The sequence below is a fragment of the Gopherus flavomarginatus genome, chromosome 16 (genome assembly GCF_025201925.1).
Source record: "Gopherus flavomarginatus isolate rGopFla2 chromosome 16, rGopFla2.mat.asm, whole genome shotgun sequence".
NCBI classification, from domain to species: domain Eukaryota; kingdom Metazoa; phylum Chordata; order Testudines; family Testudinidae; genus Gopherus; species Gopherus flavomarginatus.
In genome coordinates, this window is record NC_066632.1 from 2,977,468 (window position 1) to 2,991,203 (window position 13,736).

At 56.0% G+C, this 13,736-nt stretch overlaps 1 protein-coding gene across 1 annotated transcript in view; it reads left to right on the forward strand.

Annotated features, from left to right (window-relative positions):
* CACNA1A (calcium voltage-gated channel subunit alpha1 A) overlaps positions 1-13,736 on the forward strand; it is a 163,894-nt gene that overhangs the window by 132,147 nt on the left and 18,011 nt on the right. The window contains exons 38-43 of the mRNA XM_050925167.1: positions 4,365-4,470; positions 5,130-5,237; positions 5,892-5,992; positions 6,328-6,437; positions 6,787-6,925; positions 9,968-10,081. Coding sequence (XP_050781124.1) covers positions 4,365-4,470; positions 5,130-5,237; positions 5,892-5,992; positions 6,328-6,437; positions 6,787-6,925; positions 9,968-10,081 — 678 coding nt within the window. The remainder of the gene's footprint in view (positions 1-4,364; positions 4,471-5,129; positions 5,238-5,891; positions 5,993-6,327; positions 6,438-6,786; positions 6,926-9,967; positions 10,082-13,736) is intronic.

Sequence of the window (13,736 nt, forward strand, 5' to 3'; positions counted from 1 at the left end):
AAGCAGGTGAAACTGCAGCAGCTTCAATTGCAGATGAGTCTGCTCAGGCCAGGGCTGAACATGGTGCCAGTGTCAGAGACTAATCGCTTGTGATCTCCAGGCCACCCCCTTCGGAAGCCCCAGTTCTCTACCTGGGAAGCTGGTCCCCATCTATAATCAGCCCTATGGGGAACTCCCTTGTGCTGCTTTCAAAAATCTCCTCCACCAGAGACAGTATTAACAGCTACTAACCTTTCTCTCTCGGCCCCTCTTCATCCCCGGCCTTTCTCTGTCAATGCAGTTCTAACCTGTCTAGCAGCTTCTCTCCTCTTCCCCTCACATTCAGTCTTTCCCATCTCTGGTTCTCACCTTGCCTCCATTCTCTCTCCCTGTCCCCACTCCTGCCTTTCCCCCGGCTTGGAAGCTAGAACTGCCCTCCAGGGCTATTTTGGAGGGTTTCCATTTGTGACTGTGGATCCATAACCCACTGCTTCCCCCCTCTCTTTCTTCTGCTGTCGCAGGCCCTCTCATTGCTCCTTCAGCCACCCAGCGCTCTCCTTGTCTGTCCCCCATGCGTGGTGTCCCTGTGCATCTGTCTGTCCGTGCCCAATAGGGTTCAGCCCATTGGCAAAGTCCATTGTCCCTACACCAGGCTTGGGAAGGCTGGTCCTGGGGTGTGTTCTCAGAAGCAGAGAGTTTGCTCCTGCCCCTATCCCAGGCTGCCGGCCAGAACAGAACCTGAGTCCTTCCAGCACCTGACCACAGGCCTCTCCCATCTGAGCTAAAGGAACAACTCCCCCTGCTACAGGGCCAGCCAGGATCATACACAGCTGCCTGGCCGGATGGCAGGGGCTTCTAAGGACCAAGATGGGTCAGGGCCTGACTCTTGCATCCACTTTAGGCCAGGTCTGTGAGCTGTACTGGCAAGCCTGCCCGCTGGAGACGCAGCGCCTGCCAAGACAGCTTAGACCAGTTCCCCAGATACTGGCAAAAGACTCCTCTGCCGGTGGAACGATGTCTAGACCAGGGCTTTTTAATCACATTAAAAAAAATCACATCCCTGTGTGTGGTTACTGGGTCGGCAACATTTTCGGGTGTAAGCCTGAGTCCGGCTTTGCACACTGACAGCCGTTGAACTCCATTGGGGTGTGGTTTTGTTATGCAATGCCATCGCGATTCCTAGGAGGGCCACTGCTACGTGGATGTGAAGGTGCCTTGCAGCTGTTCCCATGTGGCAAGAGGAATAAGCCATATTGAAACAAGGCGCCTTTATCTTGGTAGGATTGCATCGTACTAGGGGGCAAACCAGTGTAGCGATATAGGGAAAAGTCACACCCCTGCTATTACTGGGACAAACACTGGCCTCCATGGGAATCAGGCCCTTAGATCCCACAGTGATGGACACTACAGAGAAACTGAGGAGAGCCCGGTGAGGTATGGGCGAAGGAAAGGAGATGTAGGTCAGAGTTCTGTGGGGTAAACGGAATCGTTTGAAGCGGCTGGCACAGCTTGTCGGGTTGCCACCTCTTCACATCCCTGACTGACCAAGCTATGCCAGCAAAAGCCTGTAACATTGACCTGGCCTTGTCTTTGCCTCCTACTTTCTGAGCCTTTAGAGTTAACACCCAGGTCACATTTTCCTCCAGCACCATGAGGGCTGGGAACGTCCTTTTTTCTTTCGCATGAAAGCTGAGGTCCCATGACTCCAGGAGCTGGGGCTTTAAGAGAGATGGCAGCACGGAGCAGCTCAGGTCAGGCAAGGGTTTCCCTTAGGTAAATAGCTTTACTGGTATAAGCAACTTTGTACGGTGCATCCACACTAGGGGATTGTACTGCATTAACTGGACCCATCAGAAAAGGAGAAGGCTGATGTATATGATGCCAGTGTAGCAATGGGACTGAGGACTCATCTCTCTTCCTGCATCTGGGAGGAGGGTGATGTCTAGTGGTAAGAGCAGGGAATCACGACTCTCAGGTTCTGTTCTTGGCTGGGAGGGGGGGGGGGAATGTGGTTAGACGGTTGATTTGAGTGTGAGGATTCCCAGGTTCTATTCCCAGCTCTGCCATTTGCCTCCTGGGTAAGTCACTTCCCCTGGCTGTGCCTCAGATTCCCCATTTTACAGAGCTCCTCAGACGGCATGTTGTTTTCACTCAGTAGCCTCTCCTCAGCCTGCCCATCAGTCCTTGCTCCTCTGCTCCCCTCACTCTATCTGAAACCTGCTGGGTTCTCCATTCAGTCCACCTGGGTATCTCATACCTGCTGAGTCTTTTCCATGCCCTCCCGTTTACCCCACTTCTCCCCTGGCTCACTCCATGAGAGCTGCTGTCCAGATAACCATTGCGAGAGGAGCACTGGTGCTGTGTGGAGGGGTCTTGGCTGATTGTGATCCCTCTGGGATCCAGGCAGCTCCATCCCAGACCCAGCCTGGTCCCTTCTACCTCAAGAGAACCGTGTTATGGGCCAATCCTGCCTGGTGTTGGGTGCCTGCCCAATGGGAGCACCATGCAGGTGACCTGGCTCTTCCAGGGTCACTCGACAAGGTTAGCGGGTAACATGGTTTGGCCGGTCCATGCCTCCCTCCCTGCAGGGCCATGCATGTGCCAGAACCTTCTGGGAAAATCCGGGCCCATCTATCATGCTTCGCCATGGAGCATGGTGGGTGCTTTTCACACAGTGCAATGCATTTTGGGAAGGTCTGGCAGAGACCTGGGAGGATGGGTGTGTCCAGGTGGACCATGGCCACACCTGGATAATCAGGCAGGGTCCTGGGGGAACCAGCAACGATACAGCAACTCCAGCCCAAGTGGGATTTGAACCTAGCTCAGGGATGTGGCAAATGTCCCATGATCTGAACCATAGAGCAGTGATCAGGACCATGTAATACTGTTGCTGGGGCTTTGGGGTGCCTAATCGCTGACAGGTTGAAAACGCAGCACAGGTGAAAGTGTCCTGAGCCCGGAGAGGGAAGATGGGGGCTACTTCCCCAAACCATGGGGCAGTGTGGAGCTGCATGCCCCCTCACTCTAATCCCTGACACAGCACCTGTGTGCTTAATGCTGATCTCTACAGATCCCAGTTTTCGGGACATCACGCTCAGATGGACCTTCATGCTAATTTTCTCTTCATCCTCCCTGTCTGTCCTACTCCCCACTCTCTCTCTGTCTTTTCCCTTCTTGTTTTGCTGTCCCTCCCACCTTCGTCAGTTACATCCCTTTAAAGACCGGAAGAGATCCCGTCCCCCAACCCCATCTCTATATGGTCCACAGCCTTATCTTAGCTAATGCACTGGTTGGCCACTGTCCAATCCAGCCCGAAGCATCTTGTTGCCCAACAGCCTGAACTCTGAGGAATGTTGAGTTTCTGTCGATTTTTTTCATTTCTTCCCTTCGCACCTTGAGGACGCACCCATTCTTTGCACAAAACCTGCGGGCCTCTCACTCTAGAGCAGTCTATACCAGAGCTATGAATGAGTCTCGATGTGTTCTCTGGGAATGCTTCCTGCCGCATGCTGCATGCCCTGCATGACCCCTGGCATGGCGCTGGCTTGCCTGGGCACCGGGAAGAATGCACTTTGTTGGATGGGACCGGCTGCATCCCGTGCACTGAGCACTGACTATCGCTCCCCTGTTTTCCTTTGCTGATGCCGAGTCCGCTGCTGCCTTGCAATGTGGAGTTTGTGTTTCTTTCTTTGTTGATTTCTTTATCTTAATTTTAACTTTTTTAAAAAAAAGTCCATGAGCCCTTTGGAAAGAACTCTGGGGAAGGCGGGGAGGGATTCAACCCAGAGAGGAAAGGTGGGGTCTAGAGGTTGGAACAGGACTTCTGTGTTCTCTGACCAGTTGTCGGAGGGGAGTGGTGTCTAATGCTTAGAGAAGGGAGCTAGAAGTCAGGTCTCCTGGGTTCTAATCTTGGCTCTGGGATGGGAATGTTGAATAGTGGTTAAAGCAGGAGCCTGAGCCAGGACTCCTGGGTCCTATTCCCAAATCTGCCACTGACTCACTGTGTATAATGGGGAGACAGTTGCCCCAGTTTCCCCATCTCTAAAATGGGGACAATTCTGGCCCAGCACAAGCGGCTGAGGTTTAATCCCCAAATGCCAGCAACACTCTCTGAGATCCTCAGCTGGATCAGAGACAGGTATAGGCCAAGGATGCGTGTTGTAAAGGGAGTGCCTCAGTCATTCACATTGGGCACCCAGGTAGGCCCCTCAGCATCCAGAAGGGATGGGGGAGGGGTGTTGGTTAGCAAGAATTGGGGATCCCCCGAGCCCTGAACCCGGTGACACCTCAGAGTTCTCCCCAGGGCTCCCCTATTTTGAAACTCACACTGGCCTCTGGGGTGGGGGGGCCGTGAGGGTGATGCGCTTCTTCTTGCCCCTCTGCAGAGGCTGCTTCGCATGGACCTGCCTGTGGCCGATGACAACACCGTCCACTTCAACTCTACCCTCATGGCTCTGATCAGGACCGCACTGGACATCAAGATTGCCAAAGGCAAGTGTGAGGCTCTGGCACCTGGGGCAGTGGTGTGGGGAGCTGGCTCCTCCGCAGGATGGGGTCTTACCAGCAGGGCCTTGCTCTGGAGCCCCATCTTCAAAAGGCAATCCACAACTGCTCCAGTCCTGCTCTCTCCCAGCAGGGGGCGCCGTATTGAACGGGGCAGGAGCACTGGCTGGGGGAGAGCTCCCAGCTACTCCAGCAGGGGGAGCGCTGGCTAGGGGGGAAGCTCCCAGCTACTCCAGCAGGGGGCGCTGCATTGAACGGGGCAGGAGCGCTGGCTGGGGGGGGAAGCTCCCAGCTACTCCAGCAGGGGGCGCCGTATTGAACGAGGCAGGAGCGCTGGCTGTGGGGGAGCTCCCAGCTACTCCAGCAGGGGGCGCTGCATTGAATGGGGCAGGAGCGCTGGCTGGGGGGGAGCTCCCAGCTACTCCAGCAGGGGGCACTGCAGGGAGCGGGGCAGGACCGTTGGCTGTGGGGGAGCTCCCAGCCACTCCAGCAGGGGGCGCCCTATTGAACAGGGCAGGAGCACTGGCTGTGGGAGGGGAGCTTCTGGCTGCTCCAGGGAGCAGGACGGTAGCACTTTCACTGGGGGTCTGATATTTTGGGGCTCCGATGCCCAGCCGCTGACCTTCCCCCCGGCTCATGCCTTCCAGGAGGAGCCGACAAGCAGCAGATGGACGCCGAGCTGCGGAAGGAGATGATGGCCATCTGGCCCAACCTCTCCCACAAGAACCTGGATCTCCTTGTCACCCCTCACAAATGTGAGCATCCCTGCTCTTCCCAGGCTCGGCAGACCGCCTGGCTCCCCGGCACAGGAACTTCCCTGGGAAGGGCGTAGCACAGCTCCCCATTAGCCAGGTCACTGCTGCCCAGCAGGGTGAGCTGCACAGGGCTGAGCATCCCGTTCGCACCACGGGGGCTTGCGCTGGCCCATGCCCATTCTGTGCCTTGGGAGAGAGATGTGTGTCCTGGTTAGTGCGAGTGGCTGGGAGTCAGGACTCCTGGAGTGTGAGAAGGGAGTGATGTCTAGTGGTTAGAGCATCAGGACTCCTGGGTTCTATCCCAATGTGCCACTGACTTTCTGGGTGACTTTTGGCGAGCTGAGCCCTGGAGACTCCCAGCCACTCAGCACAGAGGTCCGTCGATCCGTCCGTCCATCCATCCCCAGGGATCTGTCTGGTCTGCAAAGCCCTTATGTCTCTGGCATTTCTACTCCTTGCCGTGCCCAGGGCCAAGTCCTGTGTGGGCCCAGAGTCTTTGCCCACATTTTCCCCACCACCAGTGGGGCACGCGGCTTTGGAGACCAGAGCCTGAGAGGGTTGAAATTCTGGGGGGAATTGGGCTGCTTCATGCTGGGCCAGGGCAGGGGAGGCTGCTGATAATACTCAGCCTCTCTCGCTTCCTGCCTCCCCCAGCCACGGACCTGACAGTCGGGAAGATCTACGCCGCTATGATGATCATGGAATACTACCGGCAAAGCAAGGCCAAGAAGCTCCAGGCCATGAGGGAGGAGCAGGTACATCCCCTGGGGTTCAATTCCTGGCTCTCCCACTGACTCACTTGAGTAAGCCCCTTTGCCACTCTGTGCCTCGGTTTCCCCCTCACATGGGGCTGGTCAGGCAGACTCACCTCCTGGGAGTGGGTAGGGTGGAGCTGGCTGTGAAGTGCATTGAGAGACCCTCAGGTGAAAGCTGCTACCACAGTGAAATTCTCCTCCCCTGGGCTGGAGGTTTGAGCCCAGCATCCCAGCCAGGGGGAAGGAGGGTGCCCTGCCCAGGCTGGCTTGGGAGCCTCCTCACAGCCTTTTTTCCTTCACATAAGCTGGTCTGATGCCTCCTGTGTTCCCTGCAGAATCGAACGCCGCTCATGTTCCAGCGCATGGAGCCGCCGTCCCCCACCCAGGAAGGGGTCCCGGGGCAGGACGCTCTCCCGTCCTCCCAGCTGGACCAAGGGGGTGGCCTGTAAGTCCTTTGCGTTCTCTATCTGGTTGTCCTGCTCTGCTCCCTACAGCACCGCTTGCTGGAGAGCCCAGGACTGGCATAGCCGGGAGCTCCCCCCACAGCCAGCGCTTCTGCCCCGCTCCCCACAGCACCCCCTGCTGGGAGAGGCAAGGACTGGCGGTCACCATACCTTGCAGAGTCTCCCTGTGAGAGAGCCCAGGGCTGGAACAGTTTTCTAGCTGCCAGAGAAGCTGGGCGATGCTGGCTTGGCTCTGTTAACAGCAGATGCGCTGCCTGCATTGCTGTTAGCCCCTCTAGGCCGGCCCTCGCAGCACGGGGGCTATAGCCTGACGTCTGTCTGCTCTGGCAGGAGTGCGCCTGAAGGGGGCATCAAGGAGAGCCAGTCCTGGGTCACCGAGCGGGCACAGGCGATGTTCCAGAAGACAGGCACCTGGAGTCCAGAGCGAGGTCACCCCGAAGACATGCCCAACAGCCGTCCCAATTCCCAGGTGATCAATTGATCGATGTCCATGCACACGTTATCTATCTATCGTGACAAAGTTCCTCCTCTATCTTGGTGGGTCCTGCACTTATTGGCAGATTTGCTCACCTCAGTGATCTCCCCCACAGTCTGGATCAGCTCCTCCTGTGTCTGATCAGGAGTTGGGAGGTTTGGGGGGAACCCAGGCCCGCCCTCTACTCCGGGTTCCAGCCAAGGCCCTATGGATTTGCAGCTGTCTATAGTGCCTCCTGTAACAGCTGTGTGACAGCTACAACTCCCTGGGCTACTTCTCCAAGGCCTCCTCCGAACACCTTCTTTATCCTCACCACAGGACCTTCCTCCTGGTCAGGGCCGGTGCAACCATTTAGGCGGACTAGGCGGTTGTCTAGGGCGCCAAGATTTGAGGGCGCCAAAAAGCGCCCCCCCCAATTTTTTTTTAAATGGTTGAGCAGCCGCTGCTGCTGGGACAGAGAGGGAGTCTGAGCTGCCGGCAGCAGCCGGCAGCCCACGGTGTCCCCTGGGTCAGGGCACCGCCCCGGCAGCCGGCAGTCCGGGGGGTCCCCTGGGTCAGGGCCCTGCCGCGGCAGCCGGCAGCCCAGGGTGTCCGGAGGGGGCAGCAGGCAGCTCCCGTGGAGCTGCCGCAGTCGTGCCTGCGGACGGTCGGCTGCTTGCGCAGCTCCGGTGGACCTCCCGCAGACACCACTGCGGCAGCTCCACCAGAGCTGCGGGACCAGCGCGTGGGGCGGCGAAATTGCCGTCCGCCTAGGGCGCTCAAACCCCTAGCGCCGGTCCTGGGGCCTGGTATCTGATAACGCTTGTACTCCTTAGCCCTCCAGCGGCACCCCCTCTCAGTCTCAGCTCCTTGTGTCTCTTGCTCCCAGCTCCTCACACGCACTTCCTCTCCTCTGGCTCCTCCCCGCCTGACTGGAGAGAGCTCCTTTTAAAACCCAGGTGCCCTGATTACCCTGCCTTGATTGGCTGCAGGTGATCTAATCAGCCTGTCTGCCTTAATTGGTTCTAGCAGGTTCCTGACTATTCTAGTGCAGACCCTGTTCTGGTCACTCAGGGAATAGAAAACTACTCACCCAGTGACCAGTATATTTGCCCTCTATCAGACTCCTGCACCCCACTGGCCTGGGTCTGTCACACTATCTATCCCCATCCACCCCATCTATCTATCTATCTATCTATCCCCATCCACCCCCCATCTATCTATTCCCATCTACCGTCTCTATCTATCTATCTATCTATCTCCATCCACCCCAGACAGAAATGAGGAGTTATGGGTGTGGGAGGGAGCTCCAGGCTGGGGCAGGGAGTTGGGGTGTGGGTGGTGTCCTGAGAGCTCCAGCTGGGGTTGCAGGCTCTGAGGTGGGGACAGAAATGAGGAGTTATGGGTGTGGGAGGGAGCTCCAGGCTGGGGCAGGGGGTTGGGGTGTGGGTGGTGTCCTGAGAGCTCCAGCTGGGGGTGCAGGCTCTGGGATGCAGGAGGGTGGGAGGGGGATCAGGGTAGGGGGTTGGGGCGCAGGAGGGGGTCGGGGTGCAGGCTGCAGGCAGCATTTTCCTCGAGCAGCTCCTGGAAGCAGCGGCATGTCTCTCCTCCGGCTCCTTCGCGGAGGCACAGCCAGGCGGCTCTACGCGCTGCCCCTGCAGCTCCCATTGGCCCCATCTGCTGGCCAATGGGAGCTGTGGGGGGCGGCGCTTGGGGCAGGGGCAGCATGCGGAGCCCCCTTGCTGTCCCTATGTGTAGGAGCCAGAGTGGGGATATGTGGAGCAAGCCCCTGACCTCGCTCCCCAGCAGGAGCTTGAGAGCTGGATTAAAACGTCTGAAAGGCTGGATGCAGCCCCCAGATCATAGTTTCAAGTATCAGAGGGGTAGCCGTGTTAGTTTGGATCTGTAAAAGCAGCAAAGAATCCTGTGGCACCTTATAGACTAACAGACGTTTTGGAGCATGAGCTTTCGTGGGTGAATACCCACTTCATCAGATGCACGCAGATCATAGTTTGCCCAGCGTGATCTATACCCATACACACCCACCTGTCTGTCCCCTTACACACCCATTGATCTGTCCCCGTACACACCCATCTATCTGTCTGTCCCTGTACACAATCTGTCCATCCGAATACACACACGTCTGTCCCCGTACACACCCATCTATCTGTCTGACCCCGTACACACCCATCTATCTGTTTGTCCCCGTGCACAATCTGTCCATCCGAGTACACACCCATGTATTTGTCTATCCCTGTACACAATCTGTCCATCTGAGTACACACCCACCTACTTGTCTGTCCCTGTACACAACTGTCCATCTGTCTGTCCGTCCCCATATACACCCATCTATCTCTCTATCCCCGTACACAACTGTCTATCTCTCTATCCCCGTACGCACCCGTCTCTGTCTCTCTCTCTCTCTCTCTGTATCTGTCCCCCACCCACTCCCACCTTTCTCCTCTTCAGGAGCGGGGGAGCAGGTCTGACCCCTTAGGGCTGGGTTATGTGGAGAAGCTCAGTCTGAAGGCTAAGCAGGCCTGGTCCCCCAGCTGACTGCTTAGCCGTTCTCCAAGGGGTAATGAGAATGACAGATTCCCCATCCCAGCAGCCCTGTCACCCCAGGCAGTTCCAGGGGCTCAGCTGCAGGAAGCTGGGCAGGGTGTCTCAGGTGATTTCCGGCTGGTAGGGAATCCAGGATGCTGGGAGGAAGAACTGAGTCTGGGATTACGATTTTCAGCAGCAGTGTTCTCTGGGTCCTGACCAGAGCCAGGGACTAGGAGTCAGGACTCCTGGGATCTATCCCCAGCTCCAGGAGGACAGTGGGGTCTAGTAGTTAGAGTCAGGGGAGCTGCGTTATGTTCCCTAGTCTGAGAGAGAAGTTAGAGTGGGGGAGGGCCGAGAGTCAGGACTCCTGAGTTCTATTCCAGGGAACCCCTGATTTATGAAGGACTTCTAACAAGTCCCTGCCCCACTCTGTATCTCAGTTTCCCTACTTGTAAAATGGGGGTGACGCTCCTTTACCAGGTGACCCTCTTTTTGCCTTGCCCTCTGCAGTCTGTGGAGATGAGAGAGATTGGGAAGGACGGCTACTCGGACAGCGACCACTACCTCCCCATGGAAGGGCACGGCCGGGCGGCCTCCATGCCGCGACTCCCCGCTGAAAACCAGGTGAGGGGCTATTTTTTTGAACCATCCAGGGATTCCACTGCCAAACACACTGACACCCCTGCTGGGAGCCAGGGTCGTCCCCCGAAAACGGGGAATTTCTCATTCAAGTGCATTTCAAACGGGGAATCGCTCCCGGACTGATACAAAGTGAACCAATCCCTTGCGGGGACTCAGGATTGGGCCCAGATTGCAAGAGACACCTTTTGAAATTCATAGCACCCTAGAGCGTCGGACCTGAAGAGACCATTAGATCATCGAGGCTGATTGCCCGCCCGTCACAGGGGAGAGAACCTTGCCCAGTTACCCCTGCATTGAGCCCAAGAGCTTGTGTTTGGCCAAAGCATTTCTTGCCCCCTTGGCCTGTGTGGCAGCCCATAATGGCAGCTCTGCAGGGTTGTCTCCATTCAGAGAAGAAATTGATGGGCCAAGTCAGGGCTGTTCTTTGGCGTGATCTGGTTTTAGTTACAAAACGTATTTACACCAAGTCTTGTTTCCCTGAACAACAGCAGGCGGGGGCCTTGTTCAGGAATCCCCAGTCTGCCCCTTCAGCGGGCTGCGTGTCTCTGCTTCACTGCTGCTGGCTTCCTGCCTCTTTGGATATGTCTTCACTGCCCATCGAACCCTGGTTCTTAGCTGGGTTTTAGCCCAAACCCTTCTACCATCCACACAGAAAAGCCTCGGACCTGAGTTTGGAAGGGCTTTACGTCCCGGCTGTTTGACTCGGTTGGGGATGAGAGTTAGAACCCAGGATCTGCTTTAACTCCGTCTAGAACCTGCTAGTTCTTTGGTGCCCTTCCCACAATTCCTCCTAACGGACAGATACGTTCTCCTGCAATTGACTTGGAAAGAATCCCGCAGCCTCTCAGCAGACAGAGCCATGACGTGCCTGGGTGAGGGTAGAACCCATGAGGACAGAGAAATTCAGGTCAAGCTTTGCAGTGGGGATGCTCACACCTGAATTAACCATGCAGAGAAGACAGGCCAGTCCACACAGGTTAGCTCTGATCTGCCTTTTGTCTTGGGCAGTCTCGCCATTGTCTGTATCTCTCTCTACTCCACAAAGGGGCTTAATTGCTCCTTCCCTTGAGTCTGAAGGAGCTCAGCACACCCAAATGTGGGACTGTCAGGCTTTATCTTCCAGCCAATGGTGGCTCTTCTGCCTTTCTCTGCTAGAGTAAAGAGCCCTTCAGTGCCCCGGATCCTCTTCCCGGGCCCCGTAATCAAATCACCGCTGACCTCTCAATCTTCTTGTTGATCAGCTCCTTACGTCCCTCCCTGCCAGGAAATCCTGCAGCCCTCGAATCCTCTTTATGACTCTCCTCTGCACCTTTTCTAGTTTTTTAGCATCGTTTTTATAGTGTGGACACTCCAGACCTGGACGGACTATTCCAGTGTCAGTCTCACCAAAGCCTTAGACGGGAAAAATCATCTCCCAGCTCCTACTCAGTAAAAGTGACTTTGGACATTGGCTTTCGCTGCCTCCGGCAGCAACGCCACCCTGTGCTGAGAGCTGCTGGCAATTCGATTGCTAAGCAGGGGTCGGCCAGGTCACCACTTGGGAGACCTCGGGAAAGCCACAGCAGGTGTTGATTCAGCAGGGGACGATGGGGCACGGAGGGGAGGAATGCTGGAAGGTGCTATGCTGCAGGAGGTGATGTTTAACGTCGCCGTCCATTGAGATGAGGCTGTTAAAAATCCCATTGCACTATGCCTTGGGCTTGGGAATTTGTCCCAGCCAGATTTCAATTTCAGCTGCTTCCCTAAGTTCGTCCTGTGATTCCAGTTGGATGCAGAATTCTTTCTTCATGTCTTTCCCTAAACTGCTGTGTAGCTGTGCTCCACTCCAGAGGTGGCTGCATTTTACCAACAGATGAAATTGACCCTTCCTCTGGGAGAAGCTAGATTCTGTGCTGCATCTCCCGAGAGCAAATGCATGGAAGGTGCAAGCCCACTTCAACCAGTGTAACCATGACAACAGCATCTCCAGAACCATATTATTATGCTCTCCATAACAGTGGTCCATGTTACCGTGACACTGCAGTCTCCGTTACCATGACGTCGCAGACTGTTGCTGGGACAACAGCTCAGTAACCCTGACACTGCAGTTTCCCCTCCAGAATATCGATGAGTCGCAAGAGTCATTGTCTCACTTTGTATCAGTAACCAAAGCTTGCTAATAATATTATGATGTCACTTTTCTAGTGCCCCCCTCTGGTGACCAAAGGAGCAGCACGGGCAGGCCCCAAGGAGAGCCCTGTTCAGCAGCCTGCACCAGAGGGGAGGTCATTGTAACCGACGGGCACCTGAGGGAAATTAAAGGGGGAATGGAGCTGTTTCTCCCAGGGAAGATGAAAGGATGAAAGGCTCAAAAAAAAAAAAAGAGGAATCTTGTAACGATGCAAAATTCTTCCTTGAGAGCAGCAGCAAAATGGGAGGAGGATTCTGTGGTCAGGAGAGCAGAGCCGAGACCTGGGCTTTAGAGCTGAGCCCAGCATCGGCGGCTCCATGAAATGTTAAGGGGCAGTGTAATCTAATACACTATGCATGAGATTTTTTGAGCCGTGCACTCCTGGCCTCTTTCCTTGGCGATGGGAGAGATCATCTCTGGTGGTCAGAGCAGAAGACCGGGAGTTAGGACTCCTGGGTTCTCATCCCAGCTCTGCTGCTGCCTCACCGTGTGACCTGGGCCAAGTCACCTTCCCTGTCTGTGCCTCAGTTTCCCCATGTTCAAAACAGGGGGCAGTCTGGCTTACCAGCCCAGTGAGTGGGAGCTTTGTGAGTTGTAACGTGTTGCTTTGAAGCTGTTGGGTGGGATTTGCCTCTCGGTTCCACACAGGGCTGAGAGCCAACTCTGGCCTGTCCATGCCCGTGTGTTACGTGCACGTCATTGACTACAGTGACCCTCTCCCTCTGCTGAAGGCGAACTCATACTGTCGCAATGCATCTGAGCGCAGCGCAGCCACCATCTGAGCAAAGACCATTTGCCACTGCTGGTTCCATCGAGCTTATAACATGAGCTTCCCAAGTTGGCATGAAGCGTGCTTCAGAGCAACAGAACCGCCCTTCCCCCCCCTCCAGGCTCCCAGGATGTGGTGCCCCCGCCCATCCTGGGCACCTTTGCAATGCCACAACCCTGAGAGTGGCTTGGGGGACGGGGTGTTGGTAAGCATGCCCAAAGCAGATGCCACTCTTAGCATACCGAGGAGCAGAGGAGCATTTACCTGGGCGATCTCCGTAGCACTAAGTATTCCCGTGTGGGTGGGAGTGCAGCGTGTGTGTGCGAGGGACAGCAGTGACATATCGCAACTTCAAGATTAAAAACTCCCGTCACCTCCGATACGTCTTTAGCCTGAGAGGTTTGTGTCTCACCTGCCAAATTCTTCCTCGGTTTGTGCCCCTGTAAACCAAGGTAGAGCATGGCCCAGAGGGTGCAAATCCACATCGGATCCCTTGACTGGCAGGGATTTCTACCCAGCTGGTGGCAAATCTGAGCTACCGGGAGCTAGTCCCCCCAAAATGGCCTTACCTTTAAGGGACTCGGGGGCAGGTCCCACTGCCAGATACCAGCTGTGGAGCTAGAGGGACACCTAATGGCCACTGTGAGGCAGGCTCGGTGAGACCCACGCTAGGGCCCAGCACGCGGCTGGAGATTTGC